This window comes from Dysidea avara, chromosome 1 (assembly GCF_963678975.1).
Source record: "Dysidea avara chromosome 1, odDysAvar1.4, whole genome shotgun sequence".
In the NCBI taxonomy this organism is placed as follows: domain Eukaryota; kingdom Metazoa; phylum Porifera; class Demospongiae; order Dictyoceratida; family Dysideidae; genus Dysidea; species Dysidea avara.
In genome coordinates this window covers 52366775-52388181 of record NC_089272.1, presented here as the reverse complement: position 1 = coordinate 52388181, position 21407 = coordinate 52366775, and the positions used below count along the sequence as shown (strand labels likewise).

At 38.4% G+C, this 21407-nt stretch overlaps 1 protein-coding gene across 1 annotated transcript; it reads left to right on the top strand.

Moving 5' to 3' along the window:
- The first annotated feature begins 208 nt into the window (after positions 1–208).
- LOC136268510 (uncharacterized) lies at positions 209–20456 on the top strand. Its single transcript, XM_066063872.1, has 2 exons — positions 209–582; positions 18923–20456. Exon 2 carries the CDS (start codon positions 18951–18953, stop codon positions 20436–20438), a length of 1488 nt encoding a protein of 495 aa, XP_065919944.1. The 5' UTR covers positions 209–582; positions 18923–18950; the 3' UTR covers positions 20439–20456.
- The last annotated feature ends 951 nt before the right edge of the window (positions 20457–21407 follow it).

Here is a 21407-nt window from a genome sequence, read left to right as displayed (position 1 = left end):
GTGTGGCTCCAGCATAGATTTTGCGCCTCTAAAATCTATGGCTCCAGTGATGGAAGCTTTTGACCATTAGTGGACTCAGCTTGGGCTGTAAAATTCAAGAGATTGGCAGCCGAACCAGTGCCAGATCAAGTGATTCGGGCCTTAAATCACTTCTGTTATGTTCCAATTAATAATATCGCGTAATTCAATGAGTCAGTAATTTACGGAAATATACGGAGTTTTACGATTTTCGTTTTCAAAAAGTGTGATTTCTGATTTCTTTTGAGTGTGTGATTTCATGATTTCAAATGTGATTTCTGACGAAGCGTACGAGATTTCAAGAGTGTCGGACCCCTCGTTCTCAAGGCTGTATGCATACCGATGACGACCCTTCACGGCCAATCTGTAGATGTAAGTTTGTGAACCGAGCGCTGTGTACAGTTGCTGCTTCAGGAATATTAAAACCAAAAACCCACAAGCGATTTCTCCTGCTGCGATTCTCCTGGATGGTAACCTCCTGCTCCCTCCGTTGCAAGTAGTGTTCTCTCCAGTGTTCACCAATCACCCTATTTGAAGGAAAGATGCAGTGGGCTGCTGGGAAGGGTGAGACACTAGATATCTTGCGACTATAATGATTGTTCTTATGTGATACTATGAGTGTGTGCATGTACTTTGGGTGGGGAGCACGTTAGCAGGCTATATGCCTTTTGTGTACCCATGTCTTTTGACAAAAATGTATAACCTAATCTAATCTAATTGGTTTTATTTATGCAACCATCTTTTAAACATAAAGAATGCCGTTATCTAAGTTATATCAATGGTGGGACATTAAATTTAATTGTGCCACGTACCGGGCCTGTCATGGCCATATGGTATTCTGTAGTTATTTATATTCAGTGTATATACATCTCTGTACTACAAGGGCACTATACTAGCAATATCCTAACTGTCCAAAATATCTGGTGAAATCCTCCTTTAGATGTTTCATGGAGAGGTTGCCAGGTAGGGCATAATAGAAGTTTGCTATAAAAGCAGACAAGTTTAATCATTGCAACAGCTATATTTAATCTAATCAAAAACAGCCAAGCTGTAAAAAAAAGTGCGGCCCCCAAAAAGGCCATGGTGAAAAAAGATGTGAAATCCAAGGTGGCGGCCAAGAAATGGCTGTGATGGTAGGTTAATGGTTACATTTTAATAACAACAATTCAGGTGAATTTGGTGCCAAGACCAAGCGGCACAAAATTCACCTGATTTGTCATTATTAAAATGTAACCATTAACCTACCATCACAGCCATTTCTTGGCCGCCACCTTGGATTTCACATCTTTTTTCACCATGGTCTTTTTGGGGGCCGCAACTTTTTTTACAGCTTGGCTGTTTTTGATTAGATATCACTTCTTTTTGTATTTGTATACTGCAAAGCCGGCCTATGGCTGGCTTTGGGGCTTTTTTAACCCATGTGTTTTTTTTCTTTACTACAGGAAGAAGAAAAGAACTTAAAGAAGACTTTTAGTACTTCAATTATTTTTGATTTCATTAGTAATTATACAAATTATATACATATATTTATTAAATGCCCATTATTCTCCACAGGATATTTTTTTGCAGCTGATCTCTCTACTGGGTGACTTGAAATATAGCTAAACTATATACAGGTTGGTTTCTTTGTAGCTGAACTCTCTACAAGGTAACCTCTTCTAGCTGGTCTCTCTACAGGGTATTTTGTTTCTAGCTGAACTCTCTACAGGTGATTTGTTTGCAGCTAAATTCTCTACATGGTGGTGTCTTTGTATCCGAACTCTCTACATGATGGTTTCTTTGTAGCTGAACTCTCTATAAGGTGACTTCGTCTAGCTGAACTCTCTACAGGGTGATTTTTTGTAGCTGAACTCTCTGTAGGGTAATTTGTTGGCAGCTGAACTCTCTACATGATGGTTTCTTTGTAGCTGAACTCTCTACAAGGTGACTTCGTCCAGCTGATCTCTCTACGGGGTGATTTGTTTCTAGCTGAACTCTCTACAGGTGATTTGTTTGCAGCTAAACTCTCTACTAGGTGGTTTCTTTGTAGCTGAACTCTCTACATGATGGTTTCTTTGTAGCTGAACTCTCTACAAGGTAACTTCTTCTCTACAGGGTGATTTGTTGTAGTTGAATTCTCTACAAGGTAGTTTGTATGAGGCTGAACTCTCTACATAGCGGTTTCTTTGTAGCTGAACTCTCTACAGAGTGATTTGTTTGCAGCTGAACTCTCTACATGATGGTTTCTTTGTAACTGAACACTCTACAAGGTGACTTCTTCTAGCTGATCTTTCTACAGGGTGAATTGTTGTAGCTGAACTATCTACAAGGTAACTTCTTCTAGCTGATCTCTATACAGGGTAATTTGTTTGTAGTTGAATTCTGTACAGGTAGTTTCTTTGTAGCTGAACTCTGTACATGATGGTTTCTTTGTAGCTAAACTCTTTACAAGGTGACTTCTTCTAGCTGAACTCTCTACGGGGTAATTTCTTTGTAGCTGAACTCTCTATATGATGGTTTCTTTGTAACTGAACTCTCTACAAGGTAACTTCTTCTAGCTGATCTTTCTACTGGGTGATTTGTTTGCAGATGAACTCTGTACATGGTGGTTTCTTTGTTGCTGATCTTCTACAGGGTGATTTGTTTGTAACTGAACTCTGTACAAGTGCGTTTTTGTGGGTGATCTCACTGCAGGTTGATTTGTTTGTAGCTGAACTCACTAAAGGGTGATTTTGCTTGTATATAGCTGAACTTGCATTGTATCTAGTTTCTAGCTGATCTCTCTACAGGGTGATTTGTTTGTAGCTGATCTCTCTACAAGTTGATTTGTGTGTAGCTGATCTCTCTGCAGGTTGATTAATTTGCAGCCGATCTCTCTACAAGGTAATTTGTTTGTAGCTGAACTGTCTGTAAAGTGATTTATTTGTAGCTGATCTCTCTGCAGGTTGATTTGTTTTAGCTGAACTCTCTACAGGGTGATTTACTTGTAGCTGAACTCCTTACATTGTGTCTGGTTTCTAGCTGATCTTTCTACAGGGTGATTTGTTTGTAGCTGATCTCTCTACAAGTTGATTTGTGTGTAGCTGATCTTTCTACTGGTTGATTTGTTTGTAGTCGATCTCTCTACAGGGTAATTTGTTTGTAGCTGAACTCTGTACAAGGTGCTTTTTTGTAGGTGATTTCACTGCAGGTTGATTTGTTTGTAGCTGAACTCACTAAAGGGGTGATTTGCTTGTAGCTGAACTCCTTACATTGTGTCTAGTTTCTAGCTGATCTCTCTACAGGGTGATTTGTTTGTAGCTGAACTCTCTATAAGGTGATTTGTTTGCAGTTGAACTCTCTACATGGTGGTTTCTTTGTTGCTGAACTCTCTACAGGGTGTTTTGCTTGTAGCTACTCTCTACAGGGTGATTTGTTTCTAGCTTATCTCTGTACAGGTTGATTTGTGTGTAACTGATCTCTCTACAAGCTGATTTGTTTGTAGCTGAATTCTCTGCAAAGTGTTTTGTTTGTAGCTGACCTCTCTTCAGGGTGATTTGTTTCTAGCTGATCTCTCTACAGGGTGATTTTTTTGTAGCTGACCTCTCTTCAGGGTGATTTGTTTCTAGCTGATATCTCTACAGGGTGATTTTTTGTAGCTGACCTCTCTTCAGGGTGATTTGTTTCTAGCTGATCGCTCTACAGGTTGGTTTGTTTGTAGCTGAACTCTCTATACGGTGATTTGCTTGTAGCTGAACTCCTTACATTGTGTCTAGTTTCTAGCTGATCTCTCTACAGGGTGATTTGTTTGTAGCTGATCTCTCTACAAGTTGAATTGTGTGTAGCTAATCTCTCTGGAGGTTGATTTGTTTGTAGCCGATCTCTCCACAAGGTAATTTATTTGTAGCTGAACTGTCTAAAAGGTGATTTGTTTGTAGCTGATCTCTCTGCAGGTTGATTTGTTTTAGCTGAACTCTCTACAGGGTGATTTATTTGTAGCAGAACTCCTTACATTGTGTGTAGTTTCTAGCTGATCTCTCTACAGGGTGATTTGTTTGTAGTTGATCTCTCTATAAGTTGATTTGTGTGCAGCTGATCTCTCTGCAGGTTGATTTGTTTGTAGCCGATCTCTCTATAGGGTAATTTGTTTCTAGCTGATCTCTCTACAGGGTGATTTTTTTGTAGCTGACCTCTCTTCAGGGTGATTTGTTTCTAGCTGATATCTCTACAGGGTGATTTTTTGTAGCTGACCTCTCTTCAGGGTGATTTGTTTCTAGCTGATCGCTCTACAGGTTGGTTTGTTTGTAGCTGAACTCTCTACACGGTGATTTGCTTGTAGCTGAACTCCTTACATTGTGTCTAGTTTCTAGCTGATCTCTCTACAGGGTGATTTGTTTGTAGCTGATCTCTCTACAAGTTGAATTGTGTGTAGCTAATCTCTCTGCAGGTTGATTTGTTTGTAGCTGATCTCTCTACAAGGTAATTTATTTGTAGCTGAACTGTCTAAAAGGTGATTTGTTTGTAGCTGATCTCTCTGCAGGTTGATTTGTTTTAGCTGAACTCTCTACAGGGTGATTTATTTGTAGCTGAACTCCTTACATTGTGTGTAGTTTCTAGCTGATCTCTCTACAGGGTGATTTGTGTGTAGCTGATCTCTCTGCAGGTTGATTTGTTTTAGCTGAACTCTCTACAGGCTGATTTGTTTGTAGCCGATCTATCTACAGGGTAATTTGTTGGTAGCTGAACTCTCTACATGGTGGTTTCTTTGTTGCTGAACTCTCTACAGGGTGTTTTGCTTGTAGCTGATCTCTCTACAGGGCAATTTGTTTGTAGCTGATCTCTCTACAGGGTGATTTTTTTGTAGCTGACCTCTCTTCAGGGTGATTTGTTTCTAGCTGATCTCTCTACAGGGTGATTTTTTGTAGCTGACCTCTCTTCAGGGTGATTTGTTTCTAGCTGATTGCTCTACAGGTTGATTTGTTTGTAGATGAACTCTCTACAGGGTACTTTACCTGTAGCTGAACTCCTTACTTTGTGTCTAGTTTGTAGCTGATCTGTCTACAGGGTGATTTGTTTGTAGCTGAACTCCTTACATTGTGTGTAGTTTCTAGCTGATCTCTCTACAGGGTGATTTGTTTGTAGCCGATCTATCTACAGGTAATCTGTTTGTAGCTGAACTCTCTATATGGTGATTTGTTTGTAGCTGATCTCTCTGCAGGTTGATTTGTTTTAGCTGAACTCTCTACAGGTTGATTGCTTGTAGCTGAACTCCTTACATTGTGTCTAGTTTCTAGCTGATGTCTCTACAGGGTGATTTTTTTTGTAGCTGAACTCTCTTCAGGGTAATTTGTTTCTAGCTGATCTCTCTACAGGTAGATTTGTGTTGATTTGTTCATTGCTGATCGCTCTAAAGGTTGATTTGTTGCAGCTGAACCCCCTGCAAAGTGTTTTGTTTGTAGCTGATCACTCTAAAGGGTAATTTGTTTGTAGCTGAACTCTCTCCACAGTGACTTGTGTGTAGCTGAATTCTGTGTAACTGAATTCTCTAGAGAGTGACTTAATTGTAGCTGAATTCTCTACACAGTGCATGACTTGTTTATAGCTGAACTTTCTTCAGTGTGACTTGTAATGTTCTGAATCTCTATAGTGATATATTTGCTTAACTCTCCACATGGTGACTGTTTTCTTGCTGAACTGTCTATAAGATTAACTGTTTGCAGCTGAACTCCCTACAGAATAACTTGTGATGTAATAAAATTCTATAATGGAGTAAATAAATTAGCCGAATGCTCTATTAGGGTGACTGTTCTATTAGAGTATCTCGATCTCGCATTTGCTACACGGAGTTGGCTTTCGAATCATAACTCAGTGGTTTGTAATCCGATTCTTCTGTACTACTGCAAGAACTTTCTATGAAGATTATTCCAGATATACACCGATTTTCAGCTCATTGCTCTAAGCGGTTTGCCTAGTAGGCGTGAAAACTAATACTTTTTTATTCATAAAAATCGATCGCGTAATTGTGACACAGGTTGGGTTTTGTGTCATATCTCCGTGGTCTTTATCTCGATTCCTTTCAAACCACCAAAAGGCACTCCTACGATGGTTACTCCATCTACATAGCAATTTTCAACTCATTCCATGAAGCGGTTTACCCTGTAGGCGTGACAACAAATCGATCTTGTTTTACGCGAATAATCGGTCATAACTCCTGAACCATTCATCGGATTTGTACCAAATTTGATGCTAGGATTCGCCTTTGGACTCCCTTTCTGTGTGCCAAATTTCAAGGCGATCGGAGTACGCGTTTGCTTGTTATAGCAATTTTTGCAAGTGTGCGAAAAGACGAAGAAGAAGAAAAAAAAACGAAACTTTGGCAGCTCGTATCTCGGAAATGGCTGGAGCGATTTCCTTCAAATTTGGAATGTAGACTCCCTTGGCTGGCGGGCAACTGTGTAGCAAATTTGGTTCCAATCAGACAAGTTATCACCGAGATACAAAGGTGTGAAAATGACGTTTTCGTTCTTCCTGTCAATATACTCACGGTGTGGCGCGCCGGCTTCTTGGGCCGCACGACACACTATCGTGTGTCTTGATTAAACTAACTTTTATAGAAATATTTTTTTGTTTCATTTGTAGCACTATATGTCAAAACATCAGTATGCGATTAGAATGTTCACCGGTCCAATGTCCACATTCAATTCTCAATAGCTACTACCTGACAGAAAGTGATTTTCAACTTGCTAATATGTACTAAATTTCCTCTAATTTCTTTCGTTATAGCTTGTTCTTTCCAAAAGTGGTCTGGAATCTGTCATCCATCATGTGTTAAAGGTTATGCCATGGTCCCGAAATACTCTATGTTGGGGAAATTTGTTACACTGGATTGGTTTAGGTGCTACACTAAAATTTCCACAAATTGGGTTTCTTCTAGCATCATTCTACTCGCAGTGAGATGCTCTACACATATTACACCCGGAAAACTACCTAACGGACATGAGGTAGGCAATACACAATGAATAAAATAGTTCTTTAAAAGCAAATGTATTGGACATGCCTATACCAGCTGACAAGTTTGCCATGTCTCCATACTTCATTTGAGTGTCACTAGGGTTGGGATCGTGGGGTAACACAAAAACATTTCCGTACTGTTTAATTTTTAATTATAGTACAGTAGGACCTCGATTATCCGAACTTCGATTATCCAAACCCTCGATTATCCGAACAGTAGCGGTGACTGTTCTATTAGGGTATTTTGTCACAGGTGTATGTTCTATTAGAATATTTTGTCACAGGTGTATGTTCTATTAGAGTATTTCAACAGAGCTCTGTATATAAATGTGCTCTGGCTTCAGTTATCTGAACAAATTCACTTATCTGAACACTTTTGTGATTTAGCTGACACAAAGGTGTTCGGATAATGGAGGTCCTACTGTACCTACGTTGAATACAGAAGAACTTCCAGATCATGTTACCGATTAGATTGCATGAACCTGGAGAATCAAGTCAACAGCTGGTCTTTTTGCTTGTTTGTTTGCTTGTTTGTTTGATTGTTTGTTTTGTATTGAACAAAGTTTATTGTCAATATTTAGACTCCTATAAGCTTTAGTTTCTTCATGGGCCTTTATTAAAATAGCACTGTTTTAATCTCAAAGCATTTTACCATTGATTGTACTATATACTCACAGATCACAGATTTGACAGCTCAAGCGTAATCATTTGTTGACTGTCACATTATTGCAGTCACAGTCACAGATCACGGTATAATGTAACGCTTCATTAAGGCTTTGCATAATAGGCCAGTAATATTACATTACGGACCACAAGTGGTTACATATATAAATATTACTAGAAGTAACTGAAATTTATAGCCGCCTCAGTAAAAACATCTGAGCTGTCTGGATGAAGAATATTGTATTTAGATATACTCTAATAGAGCAGTGGAACACTTGATACACTTATACAGATATGTAGCATGGTTGTAATGTTAGGAAATGTAGTTAGTAGGGATGTTGTGATTGCCACGACATAATTGTGATACATATATCAAGACATAAAGTTCCATGATGTTGTGACACCAGTGCAAGATGGCTACTATACTTGCTTTCTGAGCCAGATTTCTGCAGGCTTGTATAATCCTCCGGTGATCTTCCAAGACAAAGGAGTGATAGAGACACAGTATTGGCTTGGTCTGCCTCGTGAAGTTATGCAGACGTGTATTTTGTGTCATTGTGCAAACTACATCCAACCTCCCAAAGGGCATGTTGGGCCTTGCCAAAACTACTTTCATCTGTTTGAAACACTACCCTACCCTCCACCCCATTTGTGTATTCATAATTTTATGTAAACCAGACTAGAAATTGTAGGGCTGCTATCTTGACCTGTAGGTACACTGAAAGGTGATAAATTTAATGGCTCCGTTTGGTGAAAATTTCGCTCATGTACATAGCTACCAGCGCTTGTCGATTATCTAAGAATTTATGGTATGCCCAAAAGGATGGTTTTGTAGATCAACTGAGTCACAGCAGAAATATCACATAATATGTTGTATGTCACTATGCAATGTCATGTGAAATGTTCTGTTATTTATACTGACATGTATTGTGTGCTTATTCTATTTGAGCATATAAAGTATGTAATATCCCATGAAAATGAAAATCTGTGAGTGGCATTCCTGTGGTATATTTCGAGTACAATATCTATTAAGACAACGTGTTGATAAACTCCATTATTCTTGAATAGCTTCGTAAACAAAAGTATAGGTGTGGGAATGGTGCTCTTCAAATATCTGAGAAGATGGAGAACAATATCCTATACACTGTTAACTCTTGTTGTTAATAGCCCACACCTAGAATTTCATACAAATTGAGGTACCATGGCAGCTTATAGCTACTAGATAAAGTATTATAATATTAACTATAATAGTGTTACTCCATACATGATAACTAATATGTTAGTTACATAGCTAGCTAGTTAGAGCTACTGAGGCAATACAGTTATAATTTGGCTTTATTCTAATATCAATGATACAAGGTACTATGTGCATACCATATACGTCAGTATATTATTTGTAGCACTCTCTGGCAATTGAAACATAAAATTAAATCTTCATTGGTGTCTGGGGGCTATATATTCCCCCATCCCAGATCTACCTTCAAGTGGAAATCCCTTCAAAACTATCTTGGCACACACCCCAGCACTAACTTTAAAAGTAATGGTTGGGCTGAATGCCCCAATTCAACAATGACCTTATTAACATTAATCAGTACTGTAATTTTATGCAAATAATAGAGAATCCTACATAATAGTTTCTGTTTCATAGATACTATCAAGAGTTCATAATCCCCCCCATAATATTATGAACTCTTGATACTATACTAAATCTAATCAAAAACAGCCAAGCTGTAAAAAAAGGTGCAGCCCCCAAACTCAAATTCACCTGAATTGTCGTTATTAAAATTTTTACCATTAACCTACCATCACAGCCATTTCTTGGCTGCCACCTTGGATTTCACATCTTTTTTCACCACGGCCTTTTTGGGGGCCGCACCTTTTTTTACAGATTGGCTGTTTTTGATTAGATATCACTTCTTTTTGTATTTGTATACTGCATATATAGGCTGGCTTTGGGTTTTTTTTAACCCATGTGTTTTTTTATTTACCATAGGAAGAAGAAAAGAACTTATAGAAGATTTTTAATACTTTCAATTATTTTTGATTTTATTAGTAATTATACAAATTATATACATATATTTATTACATGCCCATTATTCCCCACAGGATATTTTTTAGCAGCTGATCTCTCTACTGGGTGACTTAAAATATAGCTGAACTATATACAGGATGGTTTCTTTGTAGCTGAGCTCTCTACAAGGTGACCTCTTCTAGCTGATTTCTCTACAGGGTGATATGTTTCTAGCTGAACTCTCTACAGGTTATTTGTTTGCAGCTAAACTCTCTACATCCATGGTGGTTTCTTTGTAGCTGAACTCTCTACATGATGGTTTCTTTGTAGCTGAACTCTCTACAAGGTGACTTCTTCTAGCTGAACTCTCTACAGGATGATTTCTTTGTAGCTGAACTCTCCACATGATGGTTTCTTTGTAGCTGAACTCTCTACAAGGTGACCTCTTCTAGCTGATCTCTCTACAGGGTGATTTGTTTCTAGCTGAACTCTCTACAGGTGATTTGTTTCCAGCTAAACTCTCTACATGGTGCTTTCTTTGTAGCTGAACTCTCTACATGATGGTTTCTTTGTAGCTGAACTCTCTACAAGGTGACCTCTTCTAGCTGATTTCTCTACAGGGTGATTTGTTTGTTGTTGAACTCTCTACAGGTTATTTGTTTGCAGCTAAACTCTCTACATCCATGGTGGTTTCTTTGTAACTGAACTCTCTACATAATGGTTTCTTTGTAGCTGAACTCTCTACAAGATGACTTCTTCTAGCTGAACTCTCTACAGGATGATTTTTTTGTAGCTGAACTCTGTACATGATGGTTTCTTTGTAGCTGAACGCTCTACAAGGTGACCTTTTCTAGCTGATCTCTCTACAGGGTGATTTGTTTCTTGCTGAACTCTCTACAGGTGATTTGTTTCCAGCTAAACTCTCTACATGGTGCTTTCTTTGTAGCTGAACTCTCTACATGATGGTTTCTTTGTAGCTGAACTCTTTACAAGGTAACTGCTTCTAGCTGATCCCTCTACAGGGCGATTTGTTTGTTGTTGAATTCTCTACACGGTAATTTGTTTGAGGCTGAACTCTCTACATGGCGGTTTCTTTGTAGCTGAACTCTCTACAAGGTGACTTTTTCTAGCTGAATTCTATACAGAGTGATTTGTTTGCAGCTGAACTCTCTACATGATGGTTTCTCTGTAGCTGAACTCTCTATAAGGTGACCTCTTCTAGCTGAACTCTTTACATTGTGTCTAGTTTCTAGCTGATCTCTCTACAGGGTGATTTGTTTGCAGCTTAAATCTCTACAGGGTGATTTGCTTGTAGCTGAACTCCTTACATTGTGTCTAGTTTCTAGCTGATCTCTCTACAAGTTGATTTGTGTGTAGCTGATCTCTCTGCAGGTTGATTTGTTTGTAACTGATCTCTCTGCAGGTTGATTTGTTTATAGCTGAACTCTCTAAAGGGTGATTTGCTTGTAGCTGAACTCCTTACATTGTGTCTAGTTTCTAGCTGATCTCTCTACAGGGTGATTTGTTTGTAGCTGATCTCTCTGCAGGTTGATTTGTTTGTAGCTGAAGTCTCTACAGGATGATTTGTTTCTAGCTGATCTCTCTACAAGGTGATTTTTTGTAGATGCAAGTTGATTTGTTTGCAGCGAATCTCTCTACAGGGTAATCTGTTTGTAACTGAACTGTCTATAAGGTGATTTGTTTGTACCTGATCTCTCTGCAGGTTGATTTGTTTTAGCTGAACTCTCTACAGGGTGATTTGTTTGTAGCTGATCTCTCTGCAGGTTGATTTGTTTCTAGCTGAAGTCTCTACAGGGTGGTTTGTTTCTAGCTGATCTCTCTACAGGGTGATTTTTTGTAGCTGACCTCTCTTTAGGGTGAATTATTTCTAGCTGATCGCTCTACAGGTTGATGTGTTTGTAGCTGAAATCTCAACAGGGTGTATTGCTTGTAGCTGAACTCCTTACATTGTGTCTAGTTTCTAGATGATCTCTCTACAGGGTGATTTGTTTGTAGTTGATCTCTCTGCACATTGATTTGTTTGTAGCTGAACTCTCTACAGGGTGATTTGTTTCTAGCTGATCTCTCTACAAGTTGATTTGTGTGTAGCTGATCTCTCTCTGCAAGTTGATTTGTTTGTAGTCGATCTCTCTACAGGGTAATTTGTTTGTAGCTGAACTGTCTATAAGGTGATTTGTTTGTAGCTGATCTCTCTGCAGGTTGATTTGTTTTAGCTGAACTTTATACAGGGTGATTTGTTTCTAGCTTATCTCTCTACAGGTTGATTTGTGTGTAACTGATCTCTCTACAAGCTGATTTGTTTGTAGCTGATCTCTCTGCAGGTTGATTTGTTTCTATCTGATCTCTCTACAAGTTGATTTGTTTGTTGCTGATCACTCTAAAGATTGATTTGTTTATAGCTGAACTCTCTGCAAAGTGGTTTGTTTGTAGCTGATCTCTCTACAGGGTAATTTGTTTGTAGCTGAACTCTCTGCACAGTGACTTGTGTGTAGCTGAATTGTCTAGAGAGTGATTTAATTGTAGGTGAACTCTCTACAGGGTGCATGAATTGTTTATAGCTGAACTCTCTTCAGTGTGACTTGTAATGTTCTGAATCTCTACAGTGATATAATTGTAGCTTAACTCTCCACAGGGTGACTTGCTTCTTGCTGAACTGTCTATAAGATTAACTGTTTGCAGGTGAAGTCCCTACAGAATAACTTGTAATGTAATAGAATTCTATAATGAAGTAAATAAATTAGCTGAATGCTCTATTAGGGTGACTGTTCTATTAGAGTATCTCGATCTCGCATTTGCTACACGGAGTTGGCTTTCGAATCATAGCTCAATGGTTTGTAATCCAATTCTTCTATACTACTGCAATGACTTTCTATGAAGATTCTTCCAGCTATACACCGATTTTCAGCTCATTGCTCTTAGCAGTTTGCCTAGTAGGCGTGAAAACTAATACTTTTTTATTACTAAAAATCGATCGCGTAATTGTGACACAGGTTGGGTTTTGTGTCATATCTCCGTGGTCTTAATCTCGATTCCTTTCAAACCACCAAAAGGCACTCCTACGATGGTTACTCCATCTGCATAGCAATTTTCAACTCATTCCATGAAGCGGTTTACCCTGTAGGCGTGACAACAAATCGATCTTGTTTTACACGAATAATCGGTCATAACTCCTGAACCATGCATCGGATTTGCACCACATGTGATGCTAGGATTCGCCTTTGGACTCCCTTTCTGTGTGCCAAATTTCAAGGCGATCGGAGCACGCGTTTGCATTTTATATCAGTTTTTGCAAGTGTGCGAAAAGACGAAGAAGAATAAGAAGAAAAAAAAACGAAGAAAAAAAAACGAAGAAAAAAAACGAAACTTTGGCCGCTCATATCTCGGAAATGGCTTGAGTGATTTCCTTCAAATTTGGAATGTAGACTCCCCTAGCTGGCGGGCAACGCTGCAGCAAATTTGGTTTCAATCGGATAAGCTATCACCGAGATACAAAAGTGTGAAAATGACGTTTTCTTTCTTCCTGTAAATATACTCACGGTGTGGCGCGCCGGCTTCTTGGGCCGCACGACACACTACCGTGTGTCTTGATGTGACCGGATTGCGAAAAGGGGTCTTCCACACACATCCAATTTACGAACTTGGCAGTTCATAATGTCAAATAGGAAAATAGTATTGCCTTGAAATTTGGACAGTGATGAGTAACAACATAGGTTAATACATGAACAAAATTTCAGGTTAGTATCTTCTTTGAGCACAAAGGTATGGTCATTCAAGTTCATAGAACTGGATGTGTGTGGAAGACCCTTTTTCGCAAATCCGGTCACATATAATGCATATGTGACCGGATTTGCGAAAAGGGGCCTTCCACACATCCAATATGCCAACTTTGACAATTGATAACTTCAGATTGGAAAGAGCTATTGCCTTGAAATTTGGGCAGTGGTGATTTCTGTGCAGCTGAACTCTCTACATGATGGTTTCTTTGTAGCTGAACTCTCTACAAGGTAACTTCTTCTAACTGATCTCTCTACAGGGTGATGTGTTTGTAGCTGAATTCTGTACAGGTGATTCGTTTGCAGCTGAGCTCTTTACGGATTCTTTGTAGCTGAACTCTCTACAAAGTAACTTCTTCTAACTGATCTTTCTACAGGGTGATTTGTTTGTAGCTGAACTATCTACAAGGTAATTTCTTCTAGCTGATCTCTCTACAGGCTGATTTGTTTGTAGCTGAATTCTGTACAGGTGATTTGTTTGCAGCTGAGCTCTTTACAGAATGGTTTCTTTGTAGCTGAACTCTCTACAAGGTAACTTTTCTAGCTGATGTCTCTACAAGGTGACTAGTTTGTAGCTGAACTCTCTACATGGTGGTTTCTTTGTAACTGAACTTTCTACAAGGTGACTTCTTCTAGCTGATCTTTCAATAGGGTGATTTGTTTGTAGCTTCACTCTCTACAAGGTAACTTCTTCTAGCTGATCTCTCTACAGGGAGATTTGTTTGTAGCTGAACTTTCTACAGGTGATCTGAATTCTGTACAGGTGATTTGTTTGCAGCTGAGCTCTTTACAGAATGGTTTCTTTGTAGCTGAACTCTCTAAAAGGTAACTTCTTCTAACTGATCTTTCTACAGGGTGATCTGTTTGTAGCTGAACTATCTACAAGGTAATATCTTCTAGCTGATCTCTCTACAGGGTGATTTGTTTGAAGCTGAATTCTGTACAGGTGATTTGTTTGCAGCTGAGCTCTTTACAGAATGGTTTCTTTGTAGCTGAACTCTCTACAAGGTAATTTCTTCTAGCTGATCTCTCTACAGGGAGATTTGTTTGTAGCTGAACTCTCTACAAGGTAACTTTTCTAGCTGATGTCTCTACAAGGTGGCTAGTTTGTAGCTGAACTCTCTACATGGTGGTTTCTTTGTAACTGAACTTTCTACAATGTGACTTCTTCTAGCTGATCTTTCAATAGGATGATTTGTTTGTAGCTTCACTCTCTACAAGGTAACTTCTTCTAGCTGATCTCTCTACAGGGAGATTTGTTTGTAGCTGAACTCTCTACAGCTGATTTGTTTGAAGCTGAACTTTCTAAATGATGGTTTCTTTGTAGCTGAACTCTCTACAAGTTAACTTCTTCTAGCTGATCTCTCTACAGGGTGATTTGTTTGTAGCTGAATTCTGTACAGGTGATTTGTTTGCAGTTGAGCTCTTTACAGAATGGTTTCTTTGTAGTTGAACTCTCTAAAAGGTAACTTCTTCTAAATGATCTTTCTACAGGGCAATTTGTTTCTGGCAGAATTTTCTACAGGGTGATTTCTTTGCAGCTGAACTCTCTACATGGTGGTTTCTTTGTAGCTGAACTCTCTACAAGGTAATTTCTTCTAGCTGATCTCTCTACAGGGAGATCTGTTTGTAGCTGAACTATCTACAAGGTAACTTCTTCTAACTGATCTTTCTACAGGGCAATTTGCTTGTGGCAGAATTTTATACAGGGTGATTTATTTGTAGCTGAATTCTGTACAGGTGATTTGTTTGCAGCTGAGCTCTTTAAAGAATGGTTTCTTTGTAGTTGAACTCTCTACAAGGTAACTTCTTCTAGCTGATGTCTCTACAAAGTCACTAGTTTGTAGCTGAGCTCTCTACATGGTGGTTTCTTTGTAACTGAACTCTCTACAAGGTGACCTCTTCTAGCTGATCTTTCTACAGGGTGATTTGTTTGAAACTGAACTCTCTACAAGGTAACTTCTTCTAGCTGATCTCTCTATAGGGAGATTTGTTTGTAGCTGAACTCTCTACATGATGGTTTCCTTGTAGCTGAATTCTCTATAAGGTAACTTCTTCTAGCTGATCTCTCTACAAGGTGGCTAGTTTGTAGCTGAACTCTCTACATGATGGTTTCTTTGTAGCTGAGCTCTCTGCAAGGTAACTTCTTCTATTGATCTCTCCACAGGGCGATTTGTTTGTAGCTGAACTCTCTACATGGTGGTTTCTTTGTAGCTGAACTCTACAAGGTGATTTTTTCTAGCTGAACTATCCCTTTCCATAGTTGCATGAACTCCCTACAAGGTAACTTCTTCTAGCTGATCTCTCTACAGGGTGACTTGTGTGTAGCTGATCTCTATACAGGTTTCTTGTTTCTAGCTGATCTCTTGAATTCTCTTCAGGGTGACTGCTCTATTAGGATGACTGCTCTATTAGAGTATCTCGATCTCGCACTTGCTGCACCAAGTTGGATTTCGTGTTATAACTCCGTGGCTTTAAGTCTGATTCTTCTACACCATTGATGATCCTTTCTAAGATGATTACTCCATCTGTACAACGATTTTCAAAGCATTACCCCAAGCGGTTTATCTGGTAGGCGTGGCAAGCAGTCGTTTTTTTTTATTAGCTAATCTTGATTGCGTAATTGTTACACACTGTTGGTTTTTTCGTTGTATCTTCCTGTTTTTTAGCTCGATTTCTTTCAAACCACAAAAGGTTTGAGGTTCAATAGTTAACCTATTCACCCACCGATTTTCAGCTTCTTCCCATATGCGGTTTACTCTGTAGGCGTGACAACATATTGGTGTTATTTTTCGTGAATAATCACTCATAACTCTTTGCCTGTTTATCGTATTCCAGCCAAAGTTGGTACCGAGATGCGCCTTTATATCCCCCTTCTGTGTACCAAATTTCAAGGCAATCGGATATGGCTTTCGAGTTTTATAGCAGTTTTTGTAAGTGTGCGACAAGAAAAAGAAAAATAAGAAGGAAAAAAAAACGAAGAAACTGAGCCAATTTTTGAAGTCGCATATCTCGGGAACGCGCAAAGTGATTTCACTCAAATTTGGAATGTGGAGTGCTGCAGTTGGAGGGCATGTCCACAGCAAAACTCGTCTTGTTTCATCAAGGTAGCACAGAGCTACGGAGGTGCAAAAATTGCGTTTTCTTTCTTCCTGTCAATATACTCATGGGTGTTACGCGCCGGCTTCTTGGGCCGCACGACACACTACCGTGTGTCTTGATTCATGGTAATATGAGTGGTGTAGCCATTCACTGGACTGGAGTACTGGACTGACTCACATGAAATTTGCGCAAACACCTTTTCCAAAGTGATTAGCTATGCATAATATGATGAACACCAGATACTCAAAGTTCTCAGCATATTGTCTAGCATTTACAGCTATACAGCTGTAGTCCAGTTTTAGCGGTCTATGTAATTATATGATAAGTTCATAATTAATAGTTTAAATTCTTCTTGCGTACACTACATGTAGTTTGTCACAAAGATGCAGCCTTACCTGCCTGTTAGGTAGTGTGTGCATTGAGAAGCGTTTCTCTTTCTAACTAAACACTGCATACTTGTTGCTATTTACAAACATTATGAACTAGGGGTGAAACGAATATTAAATTTTAGGTATTCGAATATTCTTCAAATTAACGAACGAATTAACGAATTATTCTTTAAGAATTTTCTGAATTAGGTGCTTGAAAGGGACAAAATCACTTTGATTACTACTGAAACTTTAAATGTTAAAAAAAGAAAAGTCCTTTTCATGTATTATTAAGATGAAAAATTATATTTTAAAATGACGGTTTTCAGTTGTCAAAATGTTTTCAAGATTAAATGTGTACATTATCCGATTAACGAATATTTAACGAATAAAGAATATTTCTTAACGAACGAATAACAAATATTCATACTATTCGTTTCAGCCTTATTATAAACCAAAGAGCTGGCCATTGTATAGTGAATACTTAGACTACTGAAAGGCTAGGCAATGCAGATCTAAAGCTGACTGAATTTATGTCAATATGTGCTATTTTACAAGAGAAGGTTAGAGAAGACAGACAGATGCATTAGCACCATTATCAGTGCCTGCATGTATGTGCTTGCATCATTGGTAGCAGTAGGCAAATTAGTTTTGATAAGAAACTACACTGAGTTTTTAATGTAGTTTTTGTTTGTGAACAATGTGCATTTTATATGTTTTATGTCTTGTAGTGAATGGTATTGATTCTAAAATACTTCTGTGGCAGTGAAAGGCAAGAAAGTATGAAAATAGAAAAAAGTTTGAGTCCAGTATAATCCAGTCTAGTACTGTATGGAGGGAAACTTTGGCGCCATTAAAATTTGGCGAATGACCATGAATTCGCCAAATTTTCCCCATCCAAATATTTTCGCTGGTGAAGAAAATAGCAACCAACCCTCAGACTAATCAATTTTCTACTCGACCAAGGGCTACTGGGCCAGGCATCATGCTAGAACAAGGCTTGCCTCAACTATACCTCACTAGGTGGCAAGCTAGCTATACTCAGCTAACTACTGTACACGTAGCTAGTATCCTCAAACCTCACCTAGAAACGGGCGTGACAAATAGCAAGTCCTACCATATTAAGTACGATATTCACTATTCCAGAGGGTGTAGATCTACTGTTAGTTGATAGCTGACTCCAGGCGCCGAAGAGGCATGGCACTCCCAGTTCTCGCTTCAGACACAGCAATTAGTAAATCTAATTAATTAAATAGGGTGTACGCTTTGCTAAAAATTTGCCAAATTTTATTTTGCCAACAGTGATATTTTGCTTGATTCGCCAAATTTTTCCTCCTCCAAAGTTTCCCTCTGTATGGTAGTCCAATCCACCTAGTGAATGGATACACCCGCAATATGAATTACTAGGTGAAGTGGCTGGTTTATACCAAGAGATCATGTACTGTTGTGCTTATTCACATTATCTCATTTTACACATACTACAGCTAATTTGTGGTTCCTTTGAGTTATGGGGCTTCTTCACACACAAATCCATGGTTACCTATATTATAGTTATATGCTTACAACTATATACGGCATTGAAAGACCAGGATCTGTATAGCTTCTTTGGGTTTTCCACAAATATATTCACAGCACCATGTGGTCAAACCAGATGTCCGATATAACTTCATAACATGTACACTTTTATCTTGTTACACAAAAAGGCAATTATGGTACCCATTTACTGGTATACAGATTTTCATGGGCTTCCTAATGGTGCTTTAATAACTACTTAATGGCATAGGCAACTACTTAAAGGAACTCTTGGTCAGTGTTGTAGATATTTTGGTTATCCAAACATTAGATAACAGAGTTTTCACTGTGTTGTCTATTAAGCAGTTTACTGCGTATTCCACTGTGTCACACAAGTTGTATTGTCTTCCATTTTGATTGCACAGTATGCACGACAAAGGAGTTGGTAGAAGTTTGTTTTTAATTTCACTTTCTCCTGTTTATAGGTTATCTTGTAAACCCAAGCAAACCAACATGGAATTTTCATTTTTCTGTGATCGCTCCATTTGTTGTTATTTTGGTTTGTTTTCTGTTTGCATTAACCTACTGCTTGGCGGAATGGTGTACTATTCTTACAATGACATTCCTGAATGGAGAGAAACAACTATGTCAATGCTACGACGTACCAATGATAGTGATGTTGTGGAGGACTCTAAGAGATTTAAACTTCATGAAGCCAATCCTGTGTTTCAAACTTCATCAGAACAATCACAACAATACGGATATGTCTTACCATATCAACTCTACGAGCAGCAAACTTCATCAGCCAGGAATCTCTGGGGATTACAGTACTGGGCTAACACAGTTGGAATAAAAGTTGTTGAGCCATTTTTCACGGACCACCTTATGTCATTTGAAGCAGTAGTTCATGGAATGGCAGACCCAATGAGATTTAGTGACATCTATGATAGGAACTACTGGAATAAACAGTCAACCATGAGAAACTGCTCAGAATTAGTTACCTGGGAGGAGTTCATATCAGACTCTCCTAGGAGTGCTATTCTTCTTCTTGTACAAGGATACAAGCCTGAACTCCAACAAGCAGTTAGTGGAGGAATGATCAAGGCAGTTACAGATCGTGTTAAGATAGAAGGTAGTTGCAGTTGGAAGGAAGTGAAGTTTCCTAAAAGAACCTTGTCGTATTTCAAAGCAAAAGGTTTTAATTTTATCCGTCAAGTATGCATTGCATTCAATTCCAGTACTCCAATGACAATGCAGAAATTTTCACACTACATATTTGATTCTCATAAACCAGACAACGTCACTGTGTTTGTGGCACACTGGCAAGGAATGCGAAAAAACAGAATAAATTTACAAGGTGTAACCCTAGAGAATGAAAACACAGTTGAATTAGGTCTTTTGCCCAGCAAGAAAATTTTAGAAGACAGTAAAAAGTACATGATGCAGTTAGGATTTAGTAATGATAAATACTTTGGTGTGATGGTCAGAATTGAGAAACTATTCAGAAATTTAGTTTTATATAGAAATGCAGATTTTGATACTTTCATGAATCGCATGTTGGAATGTGCTGCTGACTTTAAAAGCTTAAAAATTTTTAAAACTCATCAGAATTGGAAAAGAACGTTAGCAGTAGACCTAGGAAGACTGGGCAGTTATGGCTTTCGGAAGCAACTTCAGAAGATGACTCTGAGTAACTGCATTGAAGAAAAATTGTACAGTGTGTATTTCACTTCTGTGTTTGGTAACAATTCATGGAGTATAGAAGAATTTGAAAGTAGTTTTGAGAAACACATTGGTAGTAACAATCCCACTTACACCGCACAGATACAACGAACAATAGCTGCATTGTCTGATTGTTTAGTGCTTGTTGGTGGAGGATCAACATTTCAAGATGTTGCTATTTCTTTTTACAAACATTATCACCCTGATGTCCAACAACAGTGCATAATTAAACACTGCTATTATGGTAAAAACTTTAATTTAAATTTGAAATCATCTTAATGACAAATTTGGATTTTATTGTCATGTGTAAAATACTATCTAATCAAAAACAGCCAAGCTGTAAAAAACGGTGCGGCCCCCAAAAAGGCCATGGTGAAAAAAGATGTGAAATCCAAGGTGGCGGCCAAGAAATGGCTGTGATGGTAGGTTAATGGTAAAAATTTTAATAACAACAATTCAGGTGAATTTGGTGCCAAGAACAAGTGGCACAAAATTCAACTGAATTGTCGTTATTAAAATGTAACCATTAACCTATCATCACAGCCATTTCTTGGCTGCCACCTTGGATTTCACATCTTTTTTCACCATGGCCTTTTTGGGGGCCGCACCTTTTTTTACAGCTTGGTTGTTTTTGATTAGATATCACTTCTTTTTGTATTTTAACCCATGTGTTTTTTCTTTACCACAGGAAGAAGAAAAGAACTTAAAGCAGATTTTTAATACTTCAATTATTTTTGATTTTATTAGTAATTATACAAATTATATACATATATTTATTACATGCCCATCATTCCCCACAGGATATTTTTTTGCAGCTGATCTCTCTACTGGGTGAGCTCTTCTAGCTGGTCTCTCTACAGGTGATTTGTTTCTAGCTGAACTCTCTACAGGTGATTTGTTTGCAGCTAAACTCTCTACATAGTGGTTTCTTTGTAGCTGAACTCTCTACATGATGGTTTCTTTGTAGCTGAACTCTCTATAAGGTGACTTCGTCTAGCTGAACTCTCTACAGGGTGATTGCTTGTAGCTGAACTCCTTACATTGTGTCTAGTTTCTAGCTGATGTCTCTACAGGGTGATTTTTTGTAGCTGAACTCTCTACAGGGTGATTTGTTTCTAGCTTATCTCTCTACAGGTAGATTTGTGTTAATTTGTTCATTCTGATCGCTCTAAAGGTTGATTTGTTGTAGCTGAACACTCTGCAAAGTGTTTTGTTTGTAGCTGATCTCTCCACAGTGACTTGTGTGTA

Excerpts from the sequence above, each read along its gene's own strand:
- LOC136268510 (XM_066063872.1), top strand. The coding sequence starts at position 18,951 with ATGGAATTTTCATTTTTCTGTGATCGCTCCATTTGTTGTTATTTTGGT.